Source organism: Priapulus caudatus, unplaced genomic scaffold (assembly GCF_000485595.1).
Source record: "Priapulus caudatus unplaced genomic scaffold, Priapulus_caudatus-5.0.1 Scaffold17, whole genome shotgun sequence".
Taxonomy (NCBI): Eukaryota; Metazoa; Priapulida; class Priapulimorpha; order Priapulimorphida; family Priapulidae; genus Priapulus; species Priapulus caudatus.
Genome location: NW_014577078.1, coordinates 466208 through 481880, shown reverse-complemented (window position 1 = coordinate 481880; position 15673 = coordinate 466208). Strand labels below are relative to the sequence as shown.

The window sequence follows — 15673 nt, the reverse complement described above, 5'->3', positions numbered from 1 at the left end:
GGCAATAAACCCATCACGATGTGATATATCGTAGTTTTTCATCTATAGCCCCGCATTCTTATACGCAGTGATCATAGGACACCGCACACACCGGCAGCGCCGCGCGACACACACAACAAACACAACAACACACACAACAACCAACACAACACAAAACAACAACAAAGACAAAACAAGCAAAAACAAACAAATACCAAAACACACATACATACAAGCAACACACAAACACACACCAAACACAACACAACAAGACACTGAGAATGTGCATTGTTTCCTGAGAACTTTTGTTGACACTTTGAGAAACTAACCATGAAATTTTCTCCCTGCAGACGCCACAAAGCACGCCAGGCTCAAGTAAAAAAGGCAAGGATTCCCCGCCGTCTGAAGCTGGAGTGACTCCGGAGTCTAGATACGAGACCTTTCTCAAGGTCAAAGTCAACAGACAAACACGCTTGGGAGGTGAGTGGTGATGCAGGTAGATTGTTCGGTTGGTAAATTACTGTTGTATGCGTTTGCTCGACATTTGAATTGACCATAATTGCAAAATATTACAAACCGGTTCAGCATGAATGTATGACACTCGACTAAAAAATTGTGCACACCCTGTAATCACTTGCAATACTGTCACAGGAGTATTGCTGTCTTTATTGCATCTACATAGATAAGAAAGGTATAAGTAATTATGCACATTACACATATCTTGATGTTAAATCTTGATGTTAAATCTTGATAGTAAACGTGAGTGTAAATGGCTCATACCAATGTAATCTTGGTAGAAGGTAGCTGATGTATTTACCACATAACAGAAACTTGTTTTTAAGTTATTATTAAATTATTAAATAACATTATTATTATTATTATCATTAAATACATTGCTACTCATATTATGCCAATTTAATATTCGTTCATATCACTTTAAAGATGTGTAACTTGTTGATATATCTTATCAACTGTTCTGCAACATTTCTCTGATGCAAATACGTGCATGCGTACTTGATTACAGCTCGGTCAGGGAAGAGTAAGAGGAAGAAGGCAGAGGAGGCAGCGTGCCCCGTATGCAGTCGGAAAATCACAGGCAGTTCAGACGAGCTCCACGAACATGTGGAGCAGTGCTTAAGAAAGGTAACTACAGACAAGCTAAGTCAGTGGCAGCCCCAGTCTCACCGAGAACAGGGGTGAAGAGTTACAATGCCAGCTCTCTTGTTATTTCGCCGCTGACCGGGATAGTAAATCACGGCCACTTGTATCTTGCATCGTAACATTATCTAATCTAGACAGTGAAGTTATTGAGTTACTGTTGTTGGCGTGAGTGCAGTGCCACTTTTGCTGAAAAGAATGGATTTATCTTTGAGGTTTTTTTACGTTTAATAATTAGTTTCGCTTCACATTAGACGTGACTTCTGGAAAGCGTATGTGGTGGAATAATCATTCACGGTACCCTGCCCACAATGAAATGTATTCACTTGGAAAAGTTTTCTGGAATAGTATTAAACTTCAGAGAATATCACAACCACATTGTTAACACTTGACTGAAATGCTAGGAGTAAGAGTTGTACATACTTGCCTCTGAAATATTGATGATGCAGCATAGATTTTGCATCAGCATAGTTAGTCGTATATTTCAATGTATTTGAACCGACCACGAAAATAACAACACGCAAATAATTCATACCAAATAATACCGAATAATTCATAACTCACCGACCGCGAAATTAACCACTCGCGAAATTGTCCGTCAAGTCGGAATTCGCGAAAATATCTATACACAAACAATATGGCGTATACAGTACATTTTGCCCTGTGTCGTCTTGCAGCAGAGCGTGGTAAGTGACGATGAGTTGCTGGATGTAGAAGGAGAAGGATTCGAGGAGTACGAGTGGGCCGGACAGACGCGTGTGCGAGCTACGTCCATGGTCGATGGCAAGCTAACAGGTAGGCCCTAGCAGCGCGCACGTACCGGCAACCTGTGATGTCAGAATTCATGTGCTGGGCTAGGTGCTAGTGATGGAAGCTTTACAAACAAACAGAAATTGCTATGATTTATGAGTAAGGAGGAACAAAATGTACTCACTGGAGACTGGACTAAAGCAAGAATGACAGCAGTAAATGTATTGTTACCGCTAGTCTGTCTGACTGGTTTATATGAATAACAAACGTATATTCAGGCTACGGATGCGTATCCAGAAATAATCGCATTATTTTCCATATGGCAGTAATGCTGATGTGAAATATAGTTAGATTTACCTTCCGTATGTCTCGTACATCTACAGTGATTATACAGTGTCATCAAAATATTAGGTAATGAGCCGATCTTGTCATTTTTCATTACCATAATAGGCAGTGTGTAATCGTAATATATACAGATGTTCGTGAGTATACAGATAAAGTAGTTTGAACTAAAATACATTGCTGCCTGGCTATTAATTCTCATTACCAGTGTCGGCCCTATCGCTAACCCTACTACTAACACTTCTTCACTTGAGCATCTCTAACTCTCACTGTCTCGCCTTTCTTCGTAGATCTAGGCTTCCACTCCAGTTTAAAAGCCAGTGAAGCTGAGACTGATGCGGACCTTAACGTGGATGGTGATGATGACGCCATCTATGGGCGGCCACAGTACGGAGAGGGTGATGTGATACCCTGCGCTGCCGAACCAGGGGAAGCTCAAGCGCAACAGGCCCTGAGGGGAGCCGTCGTAGGGTAAGGTTACTATAGGCGGTGCCAGTTGTATTCCCATCTCGGAAAGGTCGTAAATTAGCGTCTAGGACTTTATTTGGATTCGATCTTGGCACAAATAGCATGATTTTAACACGAATCTAGATGAATTATGAATGATAGATGATAATATCTATGGCAATACAGGCAGCATGAATTATGGGAAATGCTTGTAATAATGGACAGCAGATCGAGTTGCATGTATTTGTTGAGAAACCTGTATAGTCAGCAGTGATTTATCTTGTTGTTTGTCTGCAATCAGGGAAGAAGCTTCATCACAGCAGCCGCATCCAACAAGAAACCGCTGGGCATCAGTGTACGAAGGTCAGTCAGAACTCGCCGTGTTTACTACTATATATACTACTGCTGAGAGGGTCTATGTCCCCCGGGGTACTGCCGGAACGTACCCTGGTACTATCTAATATGCCGTACCGTACCTCGCCACTCCACTAACGAGTCTAGGTAGTCGCCTACACCTACTCCCTAACCCTAACCCGAACCCGAACCCTAATCCTAACCCTAACCATATCAAATAGAGACCAGGGTACGTTCTGGTATACCGGACCGTACCCAGGGTACGTTCCGGCAGTACCCTGGGGGACTTAGACCCTATGAGCTATACTACTAGATGTGACTACAGTGTCGCTCCTGAAGCCTGCCATTATTCGCACAGTTTTGCAAGGATTAATGAGTTTATGAAAGGCTACAAAGATTGAAAGTTACATATCAGTAAACATTACCATAAAGCTTGCTTCTTGAGATTATAAACTATGTGTATCATTACACCACGCTTGAGCACATTTGAGCACATAAACTACTAATTAATACAGTTCATTTGATATTGTGTATATCATGGAAATCTCTATACTCTACTATAGATATATTCATGATTATCTGTATATTTTGTTGTAGAGTCGACCTCATCACCACCAGCAACAGACTCGCAGCAACCAAGGTTAGTAGTGAAGGTTGAACCAAAGTCAAGGATCAATGCAATTCAATACCAAAAAAATTGCAAGGCTGCAACTTTTGCAATAGTGGTGTAAATTGGCCACCTAGGCTCCAATCTCGGTTCACCTTAGCTATCCAAGTATTATTTACTATTATTATACAACTATGCTAAGTATTATTAATTTCTGTGCAAGTATACTAAATACCTAAGTAATAAGAATGCTTTAATTTTTTCTCTCCTTTTTGATGATTTTTTATGTTATTTTTAATTTCCTATAAACTTACACAGCTCTGACTCCTTTTATGAAGTTTACCAAATGCTGCCTAACTTGGCAAATATTTACCTGTGAAACCTGTGTTTCGTATCCTGAAGGTTTTTGATCAATCTCCTGCTTTTATCTCAGTTGTAGTACTGCACCATCAACGGTGAAAATAATAGAGTCACTCAAGGCGAAACTTCGGGAACAAGAAGAGCTGTTGAAACAGGGAGACAAATACAAATGCTTAATTTGCATGGTAGGTTAGGCTATTTATAATAACCTCAAATATTTTGTGTTTCGTTGTGTTTATGCTGTCAGTAATTTATTCTGGATCTCGTAAGCATTATTTTCACTTATAACCATGCGTAATGTTTCTGACAACATGCTCCTAAGCATCTACGTAGCTGTTTTAACATGAAATGCTCGTTGCACATTGTAGGAACAGTTTACAACGCCGGTGGTGTCCGTACAATGTTGGCACACACACTGCGAGGAGTGCTGGCTCAGGACCATGGTGAGTTAATTATACGAGGTTCTGGGACCTGTTCAATATCGCGTCTGATTCAATAAAATGCCAATCGAACGTTTCTCGCGTCAAGTGAATTACGATTTTCGGCTGTGACTTTTATTCAGCTTGTTGGGCTACCACGGTGCCGCTTTGGTGCAACTACATGAAATATAAGTTTGAGGAAAAGCTTCAGTTAGCTGTTAGAGTTTTAAGTGTTTGTCTATATATTACTAATTTATACTGTTTATATCATATTAGTACCTATTGAAGTTTTAAGTCACTAGAGCGAGATCTTTGGTAACACACTTGAACTTACATCATGACCCAGAAGTTAAGCACCAGTGGTCTACGTGGAAATTTACTAGATCATATTAAACTTTGGTTTTGTGTGATGCAGGGTGCGAAGAAGCTGTGCCCACAGTGTAACGTCATCACATCGCCGCAGGATTTGAGAAGAATCTACTTGTAAATACGTCTCTGCAAAGTACATCCTGCGTCCGTCACTCACATCGAGTATACGTTACATTACGATTACTGCACGAGGATGCAATATAACTGCAATATTGCTGACAGCAGTCCTAGGGCACATGCGAATCTTGTTGAGCTACCCCGTGTTATCTATTTATACCTTTCTATGGCCGTAAATCGTGGGGGAGCAAGATCTTGCTGTTCACTGAGTGGCTGATGAATATTAATGAAACATATAAAATGGTGTATAGTGATTTAAGGCATATACGTCGTGTATAGGGAGACGGTTCGTCATAAAGCTCGAGCCCGGTGAAATGCTCCTATTTCAGGAACTTCTCTTGTTGTCTGAAAGAAATTCCTTCTATTAGTTTCATGCACTTCAATGAACTTCACATCCCTGTAGATTTTTCACTCCGAAAAATTTATTGTAAAATTGATCTCCCATCAGTTGCATTTCAAGACAGATTTGCATGTATCATAAAGTAATGCACATGTGGAAGATAATTTACATTGTTCTTTGCTTCCGGTAAATACGTGTATTGTTGTGTGGAATATAAGGTGCCTTATGTGCTGCAAAATAATATACATATTTTTAATCACCGTAAAAAGATTCACTTTACACAATGACGTGCATTGGTCTGCGATACATGTAAATCGTTATATCAATCATGAAGCGAGAGTATGTGCGAATCGTGAGCTGTGTAGTGTAGTTGTGGCGAAATATACATCTTAATATACTCCCTTTAAATCCCCTGTACCATACAGCCTCGTTTGTGAGCTTAGTATTCTAGCTACGAAACAATTCATTATTATATAAATGCAGTAAACGCTGTTATTTAAACGACTTATTTTCTATAGACCACTAGGATGATCACTCACATTCAAAGTCCCTTTTGTTTACATATTTAAATCTCAAACGGTAATTCATGATATACGATCATTTTCTTCAGTCAGCGATCTAATAGAGAGTGCGGTGGGTTTATATCTGTTGTTAGCAATATCTTGATTTCTGTAATCGAGTGCATCTAATAACACACGTATCGGACTATCCGAACATATTTCCAGAATAAAAAAATAAAATAAAAGACAGCAGCATGCCTGAGTTTGTATGGCAGGTCAAAACGTTTCACTGGATTATTTCATCTAATTTTACTGTGTTGCATTGGTAGCGTAATACGATTTCCGCCATCTCTCCCTCTCTCTCCATCCCTGTGCTGCCCACTTCTCTGTCACCATTTTCGCTATCCGTCTATCTATCTCCCTCTCATTTATACAAAAGGCTTAAAAGTACGGAATTTACAATAAAGAAAAAAATAAAATTATAGTGTTTACTTGCTTCCACAAATTGCTCTGTGTAATGTGCAGTCTTGACAACCAAATGAACATTAAAACTAAGCTCCTATTACCTGTAAAAAAACGCATTCTTTTATGTCACATGCGGTGTACCGTGTACGTAAATCTTTTCACGACAGATATGACAACTTTATTGCAGTAACCTTCCTGGATACGTTTTGCCCATTGTTAACGCGATTGCCTTCATTCACTCGCTTCATGCTGAATCTTATACCAATTTTACATACGGACTCATAAGTGCTACAAAAAGTATTGTGGGAGATGGACGTGGTTCGTTCTGTATAACGGTCATGAGATTTCTGTTAATGGAATGTTGTGTGACTTGTCGCGAGAAATTCGTTCTTGTAAAGACGTGACTTTGTGATAGAGATGTTGGCTTTAATCACTTTAATTATTGCTGAGAGGTTATTTAATTGGTAGTTATATTGATAAATGTTGTGCTTTTAGTGTTTCAATCATGCATTCATCCGACGTTTTCTGCGTTTTATAATGTGAACATCACAAATCAGTCTGGCTATCATTGATTTTTCAGGTATGAAGCACCTAAATAATTTAAATATAATCATTAGCCAAAAACCCTAAGCTGGCAATTTAAAAATATCACTTTACGAAATCATTAGATAACTCGTGTCAGAAATTATTACAACGACAAAGTTCATATAACTTCTCGATGCCGTGTTATTACTAGCAGTAGAGTCACCGCGGGCACTACTTGTGATCAGACTCAATGTGGTAACAGTAGTTCTACATTATTGTGTTATTAACCTTTCAAGCGGAAGCCTCGGTAAGTGCGTACGAAACGTGGTGGCGTTTAAATTACGTCGCTTCAACAGCGCGTTGTAAAATCTTACCAAAATTGTATTGAGAACGTTATAAAAATGCCTTCGCTGAAATTTTCGTGTAATGCTGTTGTTCCGATTCTCTTTGAGTTCAGTCCTGATACGCGATAACTCCACATAGTATCGACTAGCCAGTTACCTGTCTGGTAGCCCTCCTAGTTATAGCAAGTGATATGTAGGCCCTACTATTTAAACAGTCTGTTACGACGTGAAACTAATGTAATGGAACATTTTTCGTCGTTTCATATTCATATATTTTTTTGCCTGATTAAACGTTTACGGGGTCCATTTTTCATCTTCCTATATTAAGGAAGCTGCGATTATGTTTTACATTATATAACAACTGACAGTTTGGGAAGTCTACCTTTTTAGCTTGTGTAATGCACATCACGCCGTCACAACTGTCTACAAAGAAAGCATACATAAAAAGCTGTCGCTAGAGAATGGAAATTCAATATTATATAGAGTGGCGTAAATATATAAACGTGCTGTAAACTACATCGATAGCAAGGCCATGAGTTCGATATAATTACAAAAGATTGAGCTGAAACGGATTGATCAATTTAACCTAGACTGCCGACTTTAGTTCACAGGGTAAAGGAACACGCAGGTAGTTTACTCTATCAGCAAGTTGAAGCTTTTCATTTATAATACAGATCGGGCACGAATAATAACTATTAATAAACGTGCAATTCGATTAGTTCTGTAAATGCGAAATTTTAGAATGTATCCTGATTTTAACTTCTGTTGTAGTTGTACTAGGAATAACAATATATAATTGTGTTATTATTGTAATCAGCAGGCGGCGACGGTTCTAAATAATCCACACCCAACAATAAAGGTTAATCGCAGACCATTTACATAAAATTATGTAAGTAAGAGACGCAAGAAAAAACTCGGAGTTACAGCATAAAAGATAGGTAGAAAATCGGAACATGTGTCATTGATGGATACATAATTATTGTTTGTGATGTGACAGATCGCCATTGAATAGATCGAAACGCGTTTCTCTCCCACCAAAGCGGTCCGGCTTAGAAAGCAATACACCGATTATGCGGCGGTGGCGCAGTCGGAGCACAAGCTCCGAGTGGAATAATTCGCTATTGAGTATAGTAGATGTATTCGTAAAGATACATCACATCGACATACATCAGATCATCTGAATCAGCTACAGCTTCAGAAGTTTAGAGGAAGGCTCGATGAAGAAACTGTAGAAATGACAAGTGCTCTTCATAAGGACCTATAGTAGACGTTGTTAAAGGATTTGTCGAGCTTTTAAATGTCAAAATAACCCAGTCACACTTGTATATCATAGATATAATTATATTCTTCTAATATTTCAAATAATCTGTCAGAATCATCACGCAGTAATGTTGCTACATGGGCTAACATATGAGAAATTACCGCGCTCAGATAAAAATTGCTGTGGGCGATTACTTGCACGCGACGTCACATCTCTCCTGCCAAGCCGGCATATGCCATATATAGTTAGGCGATCTCGTATTTATATACGGTGTACGCTGCGTGTTTAGCGTGGAGTTCAAGTGTAATAGTCAAAATTTCAACATTGTTTATTAATATAATTAGCTATAACAATTTGAACTGCTTGCAAGAGGGGTAAAATAAGCATCTAACAGAATTTGAGAGCACTGATACATTACATAGGAAGAAAACAACAACGGTGAAGATATATCATATCAAGAGCTCATAATAGAGATATAATCTCTGGCTCTCAACATTGGAGACTGTGAATCTCCCGTGGCTCGGATGAGCACGTAAAATGGCGGTCCCGTCTCCAGTAATACTAAGGCCAATGGGGACGTAAAAGAACCACTGAGGGCGCAAAAAACTGGCTGTGACCACCCTCAGTGCCATTCGGCTAAAATGCCAACTACCTGGCTTTTCCCATAGATATTATGCCCAAGCTACTTATACCCCCTTCACATACACGGATTTTTCTTACGAGTCCTTACGGATCGCACAAATTCGTAAAAGTACACGGATCCTTACGATTTGGCCACTGTTACGAGCGATTTACGTGTTATTACGAGCTATTTACGGTTTATTACTGATTATTACGAGTTATTACGATGTATTTACGGCAAAATTCCACGATTTGTTAAGAGTTGTCACGGATATATTACAGAATGTTACGATTCATCGAAGCTTTTACGTGTTAGTTACGACCTGTTTACGTGTTGTTACGAATAGGTACGAGTAATTACGAGTCCTTACGATTTTTTGGCAAAAAGTATATAAAAATCCTGCAAATCTCAATCTATCATCAACTTGTTGACTGCCTTCTTCTTTGGAGCCATGCTTGTAGATATTGTAGAGTAGATAATTTATGCAGAGATGTGACTTCTCTGACTTCTTGATTACAACTGAAAATGACGTGTTCGATTTTGCAGCCTTTCCCAAATCGTAAACAATACTACCAAGTCCAAAGTACCAAGTCCTGTTGGCCGGGGATGGAAGATTGAGAAGGAAGGAGATGACCAGTAACTGTGGTGGTGCACTGCATGGTCAGCCAGCACATGAGGCGGTCCTTGATTTATTGGCCTGCAATTGTACACGAAAGTGTTTACTACCAAAATGTGTTTGTCAAACGGACTGAAATGCACGGATATGTGCAGACTGCCAGACTGTGAGAACCAGGCATCCATCTTTGAGTTAGATGATGGGGAAAGTGCAGATGAGGATATTGAAGAACTGGATAATGATTATGATTTTTAAGTTCATCTTGAACACAGACCTAGGTAATGGCCTTGGTAGCGTGGAACACCACATTTGTTTTTCTATTCTGTAATTTTAAGTCATACAACAGAAGATTGTTTCATTTTCACCTTTGACTCATTCATCAGATTGCACATGATTAACCATCTTACTACTGTCTTATTGGTTTATATTGTGTAATACAGGTGTTTGATACCTTCATATGTGCATTATTGAGTATTTAAATCCCTAAAATTCTGTATTTTTTTAGGAAATATAGGAAAAAAATATTAATCTTGTTCATGAACATGCTATCATTTACTTTTGTTTGCTTCTAGGAAAGGATTCTGCTATACTGGTCTTAATATATAACATACACAAAAGAAATTTAGATTTGTGGATTTCTTAATAAATTTGGTACAAACCCATATAATTATGTTCCAGAACTTTTACTTACTTTTCTACAATAAATGATAGACAAATCCTCCTCTAAAGATGGTATAATTTATCACACAGGAAATAGGTACCGATACTATAATTGTCACCAATGACATACTTTTCAACCTAGGCATGTTTAGCACATTTTGTTGAGAAGCAAATGATCCTAGCAAAAGGTGGGACAAATTTCAATGTTAAAGTTTGACTGATAAAGAGATGCTGTTACTTTGCCAAAAATCACAATAAGAATTATTCCCCCCGGATGGTACCGACCAACGCTACAGGATCATGGACTATGTGCTTACACTCGTATTGTTGTATCGTTCTCACTGCGAAAGAAGGTACTTGGCCTATTTCATAGGCACACTAGGGAATGATGCAAATGACGCAAATGGCCCGTCACTATGTGTGGTGGCCAGACATTAGCCAAGATATTGAGAAACTCGTCTAGTGCTGCGAGCCGTACGTGTCGTTTGTCAGCTAAACTGCCAAACAAAACGTTTCAAGAGTGGCCACAAACAGAGAAGCCATGGCAACGAAATCAGCTATATTTTGCAGGCCTTTATAAGGGGAAAAGGTAACTAGTTTGCATTGATGCTCACTTAGTTTGTATAGGTCACCATGTTGAGCCTTGGTAAAACAATATCACGTGACACAGTCGATGTGTTGAAACAAATCTTCACTAAAGAGGGATTCCCGGATAAGATTGTAACAGACAACGGGCCCCAAATTGTTTCACACGAGTTCGAGGAAATCTGTGTGCAACTGGGCATTCAACATGTCACCTCGCCACAGTTCCACCCTGCCTGGAATGAGAAAGCAGAGCGTTTTGTTCACTCTATTAAAACTGGAGAAGCGAACTTGCGGGAGGAGCGAGATTAATAGATGCAATTAGTCTATTCTTAGCCACGTACCTGTGCTCGCCACATCTTGGGTTGGCGGGGAAATCGCCTGCTGAAGGGTGTTAACTTAGAAATCTACTGTCACTACAGTGGCCACAGGAAGCTATTCGGGAGGATCACATTAACAATTAGAGGTAAACATTGTTCTGACATTGAATCATTAGTTTATGCACGAAACTACACCTGCGGACAGTAGTGGGTGCCGGGAACTGTCATAAAACTATTGGGCAAGTGTTAGTCAGCGTCCAGACAGATCACGGTGTTTGGACACGTACATGTAAATCAACTACAGCCAAGAATGAGTTCACATGACGTTCAGCCGCAATGTGGTGAATGCAAGGTTAACACTATACAGCACGTGAGATACTTCCTAACCCCGAACCTGTCGTGGGACGAGTTAGACGGTGACTAGAATTTTACAAATCGTAGAATATTGTGATAGATGGTTCCCAATTAGAGGGGAGGAAGTGATATAATTCACTTTATTTTCTATTTCTGTGAAATCAGTTAGTCCGTCTTTTCACCGCAGGTGTCAGTTCAAATTTGCAGCGGCACGGTCCCCCTATTGGCCATTAAATACAAAACAGGGAATTACATTATGGGAATTCACTGGGAATTCGCTTAGTCTGAATTCGTGGGCAACAGTGACTGACTTGACACAGCGTTTGCTGGTAAGCATGTCATCGTAACATCGTTGAAAATTTTTGGCATCTAAAAGCGCACGAAAAACTATAATAAAACTGAAATAACCTTAATTACCTCAATGACTACGCCCACCGCATGCCACTCACGATGTTTACTCGGTGACGATGCCCTCGCAAATCCCATTGGTTGATACAAATCATGTGCCTCAAACTCCTCAATGACGCCCCAGTGTATTTAAGGCACATCCATAACACAAAACCTCAATGCCTCGATAGCTGAACGCATAGAGCAGAGACGACACTGCTGAAATGTCGTTGGATCGAATCCCGTCTGTTTTTTAATTATTTTCTTGTTTTCTGTATTTTTCTGTTTATCCATATTACGGTTGGTAGCAAGCAGATGCGTGATATTGTTCGATACAAGCGCACGCACGCACGTGTACGTACGCACGCACGCACGCACGCACGCACGCACGTGTACGTGCACACACACACTCATGCACGCACGCATGCACGCACGTGTACGTGCGCACGCACGCACGCACGTGTACGTGCGCACGCACGCACGCACGCACGCACGCACGTCTACGCACGCACGCACGCACGCACGCACGCACGTCTACGTGCACATGCATGCACGCACGCACGGTACATGCAACACACGGACGCACCGACGCACGCTGTCACGATGCACCACCACACGCGACGTGCACGCCCTACGCACGATGTACTGCCCAGTGCACGCACGCACACTTCATGCTCGCGCACACTCATGGGATTTGGGAGCTATCAGGCACAGCTGGTAGTATTTCGCCGTTCGCCTGTGGATTGACGGAGGCAAGTTCTTTCAGTGATTGCTCAATGCAATAGCTGATGTTTCATGTGGTAGCGAATTCGACCCGCTTGTACAACATTACACATAGCTAGCATGCGTCAGGCAATTACTTGCACACCTTGAAGACACGTACGGCTTCGTAGCCACGTGGGCAGCCAGGACGGATTGGGAAAGGAAAGCCTTTGCTGCACCACTTGACCCTATCAGTTGTAATGTGGACTGGAGCAGCCTGCAGGGGTTCCAACACTGGGGTCACTTAGACTGCTAACCAGCGTGGTTGTCCCAACGGCTGTATATAAGCTGCGGCGTCCAAGCTCCAAAGCAACACAGAGCCAGTTGGCCTCAGTCAGGGAAGCTCTGCACCCTCCCCTACTGCTCTCTAGCTGCTAGCTGACCATGGTAGGGTGTAGCGGAGCTCCGGTCCTGAAGTCTACTCGAAGGATCACAGCTCCAGCTCGGACGATGATCACGACCGGCTTGCTGCCGCCTTCCTGACGCAAGGAATACACAGCGCGGAGCGCAGGCTCGGGCATCAGCTCAGGGATACTCGCCACTGCCTCTCACTGCTCAGCGCTCACGGCACAGCACGTTAAGTTCGTGCACGCACGCATGCACGCACGTGTACGCTCCGCAGCGCACGCCCACGCACAGCAGCACGTGTACGTGCACGCCATAAACAGGCGCTTTCTATCAGAACATGTGGTCATTCATCTGTAATGTCAAGCAGCACGGCTTTGCTTCTGCCAACCACGAACACATAACAAATACAAGTGACCGTGATCTATGAACGTCACGTGAAAATCGCTATTAGGCTGCGCGATGGTGTTGTGCATATGTTTGCTAGTGAATTAGACCCGCTAAAATTCGAGACTGTTCGCTGGCAGCAATTGATCCGTGCGCCGGCCTTTCGATTGGCGCACGGGATCAAAAGCTGCAGCGGCGCGTGATACTTTCGTAGGACGTTCCGCGGTCGCGTGGCGCCTGTGCGCGGAACTGCGCGCAAGATTCGCGCTTAGCGAGCAGCGTATCAACACCTCTCAGGCAAACTCTTCCTCTGGTATCCGGTCTCTCATCTGGTTTGGCTTCTACAAAGTAGGTCAAGCCGCAACGCAGGTGTGCGTTGCACTCGCTTTGTGGTAAAACTGGCTTGCAGTGTTTGGTACACGCAGGGACGTTTTGTAACAGCTCTAGCCGCCATAGCTGTAATGCAGTGTTTTCTGAGTTAATTAAGTTGTATTAAACATTCTCTTGATCAGTTATTGTTCTTCCGACAAGACATAACAGGGTAAACGTCATAGATGGTGGACTTATGCAACTTACTGCTACTGCAAGAGTGACATTATTTATTTTACTGATTACACATACAGAAGGACATGACTGAGTTAACTGTGAGTCTATAGAGGTTAAAGAAAAAGATTACAGGGGTTACACTTAAACTACAAGAATAGAACATTACCAGATGTTAAATACCCAGCATAGTTTTTGACATTTTCTAACCACGAGCTGAGATGACTTTTGCACTTACAAAAAATGCAACAAATGCACATTAAAGCATATAGATAACGTATGAAAAAAAGTTAACCCTGGTTTTTGCAGCGTTATATAGATATTAGATATTAGATTTAGCACTTTTGCAAACATATAATTCATATAATTACACTATTATAAACGTGCTTACAACAATGCCATAAAATGTGCAGAATGAATAACATCATTTAAACACTATTGTATTACAGCCTTGTCAAACTCAATCAGCCTGTGCATTTTTTAATCGATTAACCTGAATATGGCTGTCAAGAAGTATATTTAGCTCGATGTTATTGTATTCTTTACTAATACTTATCTAATGAATTTTAATCAAAATGTGAGTGATGTCCTGCCGTTTCCTTGTGCCATCAAATGCTTATGTTTCATTTAATATCTCAAAAGAGCTAAGAAGTTTCAGGAAGAAATTATTATAAAATAATACATAATTCAAAATAAACTTATATACTAAGGTATAGATATTAGTACTGGGAACAGTCATGCTTAAACAGTGAAACATGCAGGTGAATAGAAACGCTGCTGCAACCACTTCGCAAAAACCAAAATTTTCTCATCATTTCCAAACTCGACATGTGTTGTCTTTACTCCCTGAAGAAGAAAAAGTATGATTTACAATTAAAGCATTTTGTTACAATTTGATCATAAAATCAAAACGTTTTAGGACACCTAGCAACAAGAGCCGGATTTGTACTAAAACTGTATAAACCAGTGTCACTGAAACCGTGAGGGGTGAGGAAAAACTTCAGAGATGGCTTACACCGTACAGATTTACTAAGTGGCAGCACAAAATTCCAAACAGCCACTATACAGATTATTGGCAATTGTTCTGCTGGCAGCATCTAAATCATGACACTATAACTACTATTACAGGGTGTCTGTATCATCCGCAGTGTTTGTGAAACATGTATATCAATGCTAAAAAGACACATCTGGCGACATATGGTCATACAGCCACTAAAGCTCATAGGGTCTATGTCCCCCAGGGGACTGCCGGAACGTACCCTGGGTACGGTACGGTATACTGGAACGTACCCTGGTAACTATTTGATATGGTTAGGATTAGGGTTAGGGTTGGGGTTAGGGTTAGGGTTAGGGAGTAGGCGTAGGCAACTCCCTAGACTCGTTAGTGGAGTAGGAGAGGTACGGTCCGGCATATTAGATAGTACCAGGGTACATTCCGGCAGTACCCTGGGGGACATAGACCATCTCAGCGCCACTAAACGTTGCCCATTGACCCTAAACATTGACCATATGTACAATATAAAAAGATTGCAGGTGATGTCATTGAGAATTGTGCTCTAATATTGTGACTACTGCCTTAAGCTAAGGAATGAAATGCACTCTGGCTTAGAATGGTCTTTGTCACGTACATTTAAGACCCAACTCCCACCTGCCCTTGTTTCTATAGTACCACTAACTTCTGCTATAATTAATATGGAATCATTTACTACAGTTATGGACTGCTGGAATATTCGCACAATGCTTGTTTTTAAGGTTACG

At 41.0% G+C, this 15673-nt stretch overlaps 2 protein-coding genes across 3 annotated transcripts in view; one reads left to right on the top strand and one right to left on the bottom strand.

The window, feature by feature from the left end:
* The window catches only part of LOC106810480 (E3 ubiquitin-protein ligase RNF220-like), a 9843-nt gene extending 2684 nt beyond the window's left edge, over nt 1-7159 (top strand). Inside the window, exons 2-10 of the mRNA XM_014813862.1 lie at nt 330-459; nt 1004-1122; nt 1815-1932; nt 2520-2700; nt 2978-3039; nt 3628-3670; nt 4071-4182; nt 4366-4440; nt 4832-7159. Coding sequence (XP_014669348.1) covers nt 330-459; nt 1004-1122; nt 1815-1932; nt 2520-2700; nt 2978-3039; nt 3628-3670; nt 4071-4182; nt 4366-4440; nt 4832-4903 — 912 coding nt within the window. The 3' untranslated portion in view covers nt 4904-7159. The remainder of the gene's footprint in view (nt 1-329; nt 460-1003; nt 1123-1814; nt 1933-2519; nt 2701-2977; nt 3040-3627; nt 3671-4070; nt 4183-4365; nt 4441-4831) is intronic.
* A 6766-nt stretch (nt 7160-13925) lies between these two features.
* The window catches only part of LOC106811039 (dynein assembly factor with WDR repeat domains 1-like), a 46214-nt gene continuing 44466 nt past the window's right edge, over nt 13926-15673 (bottom strand). The window contains exons 12-13 of one of the 2 annotated variants that reach the window (XR_001394096.1): nt 14537-14761; nt 13926-14489 (exon numbers count right to left, since the gene is read on the bottom strand). Coding sequence is in view for 1 of the 2 variants with exons in the window: in XM_014814564.1 (XP_014670050.1) it covers nt 14727-14761 (35 nt within the window). In the remaining variant the exon portion in view is untranslated. Of the gene's footprint in view, nt 14762-15673 lie in introns of both variants that reach the window. The other variant, XM_014814564.1, reaches the window with a different exon arrangement.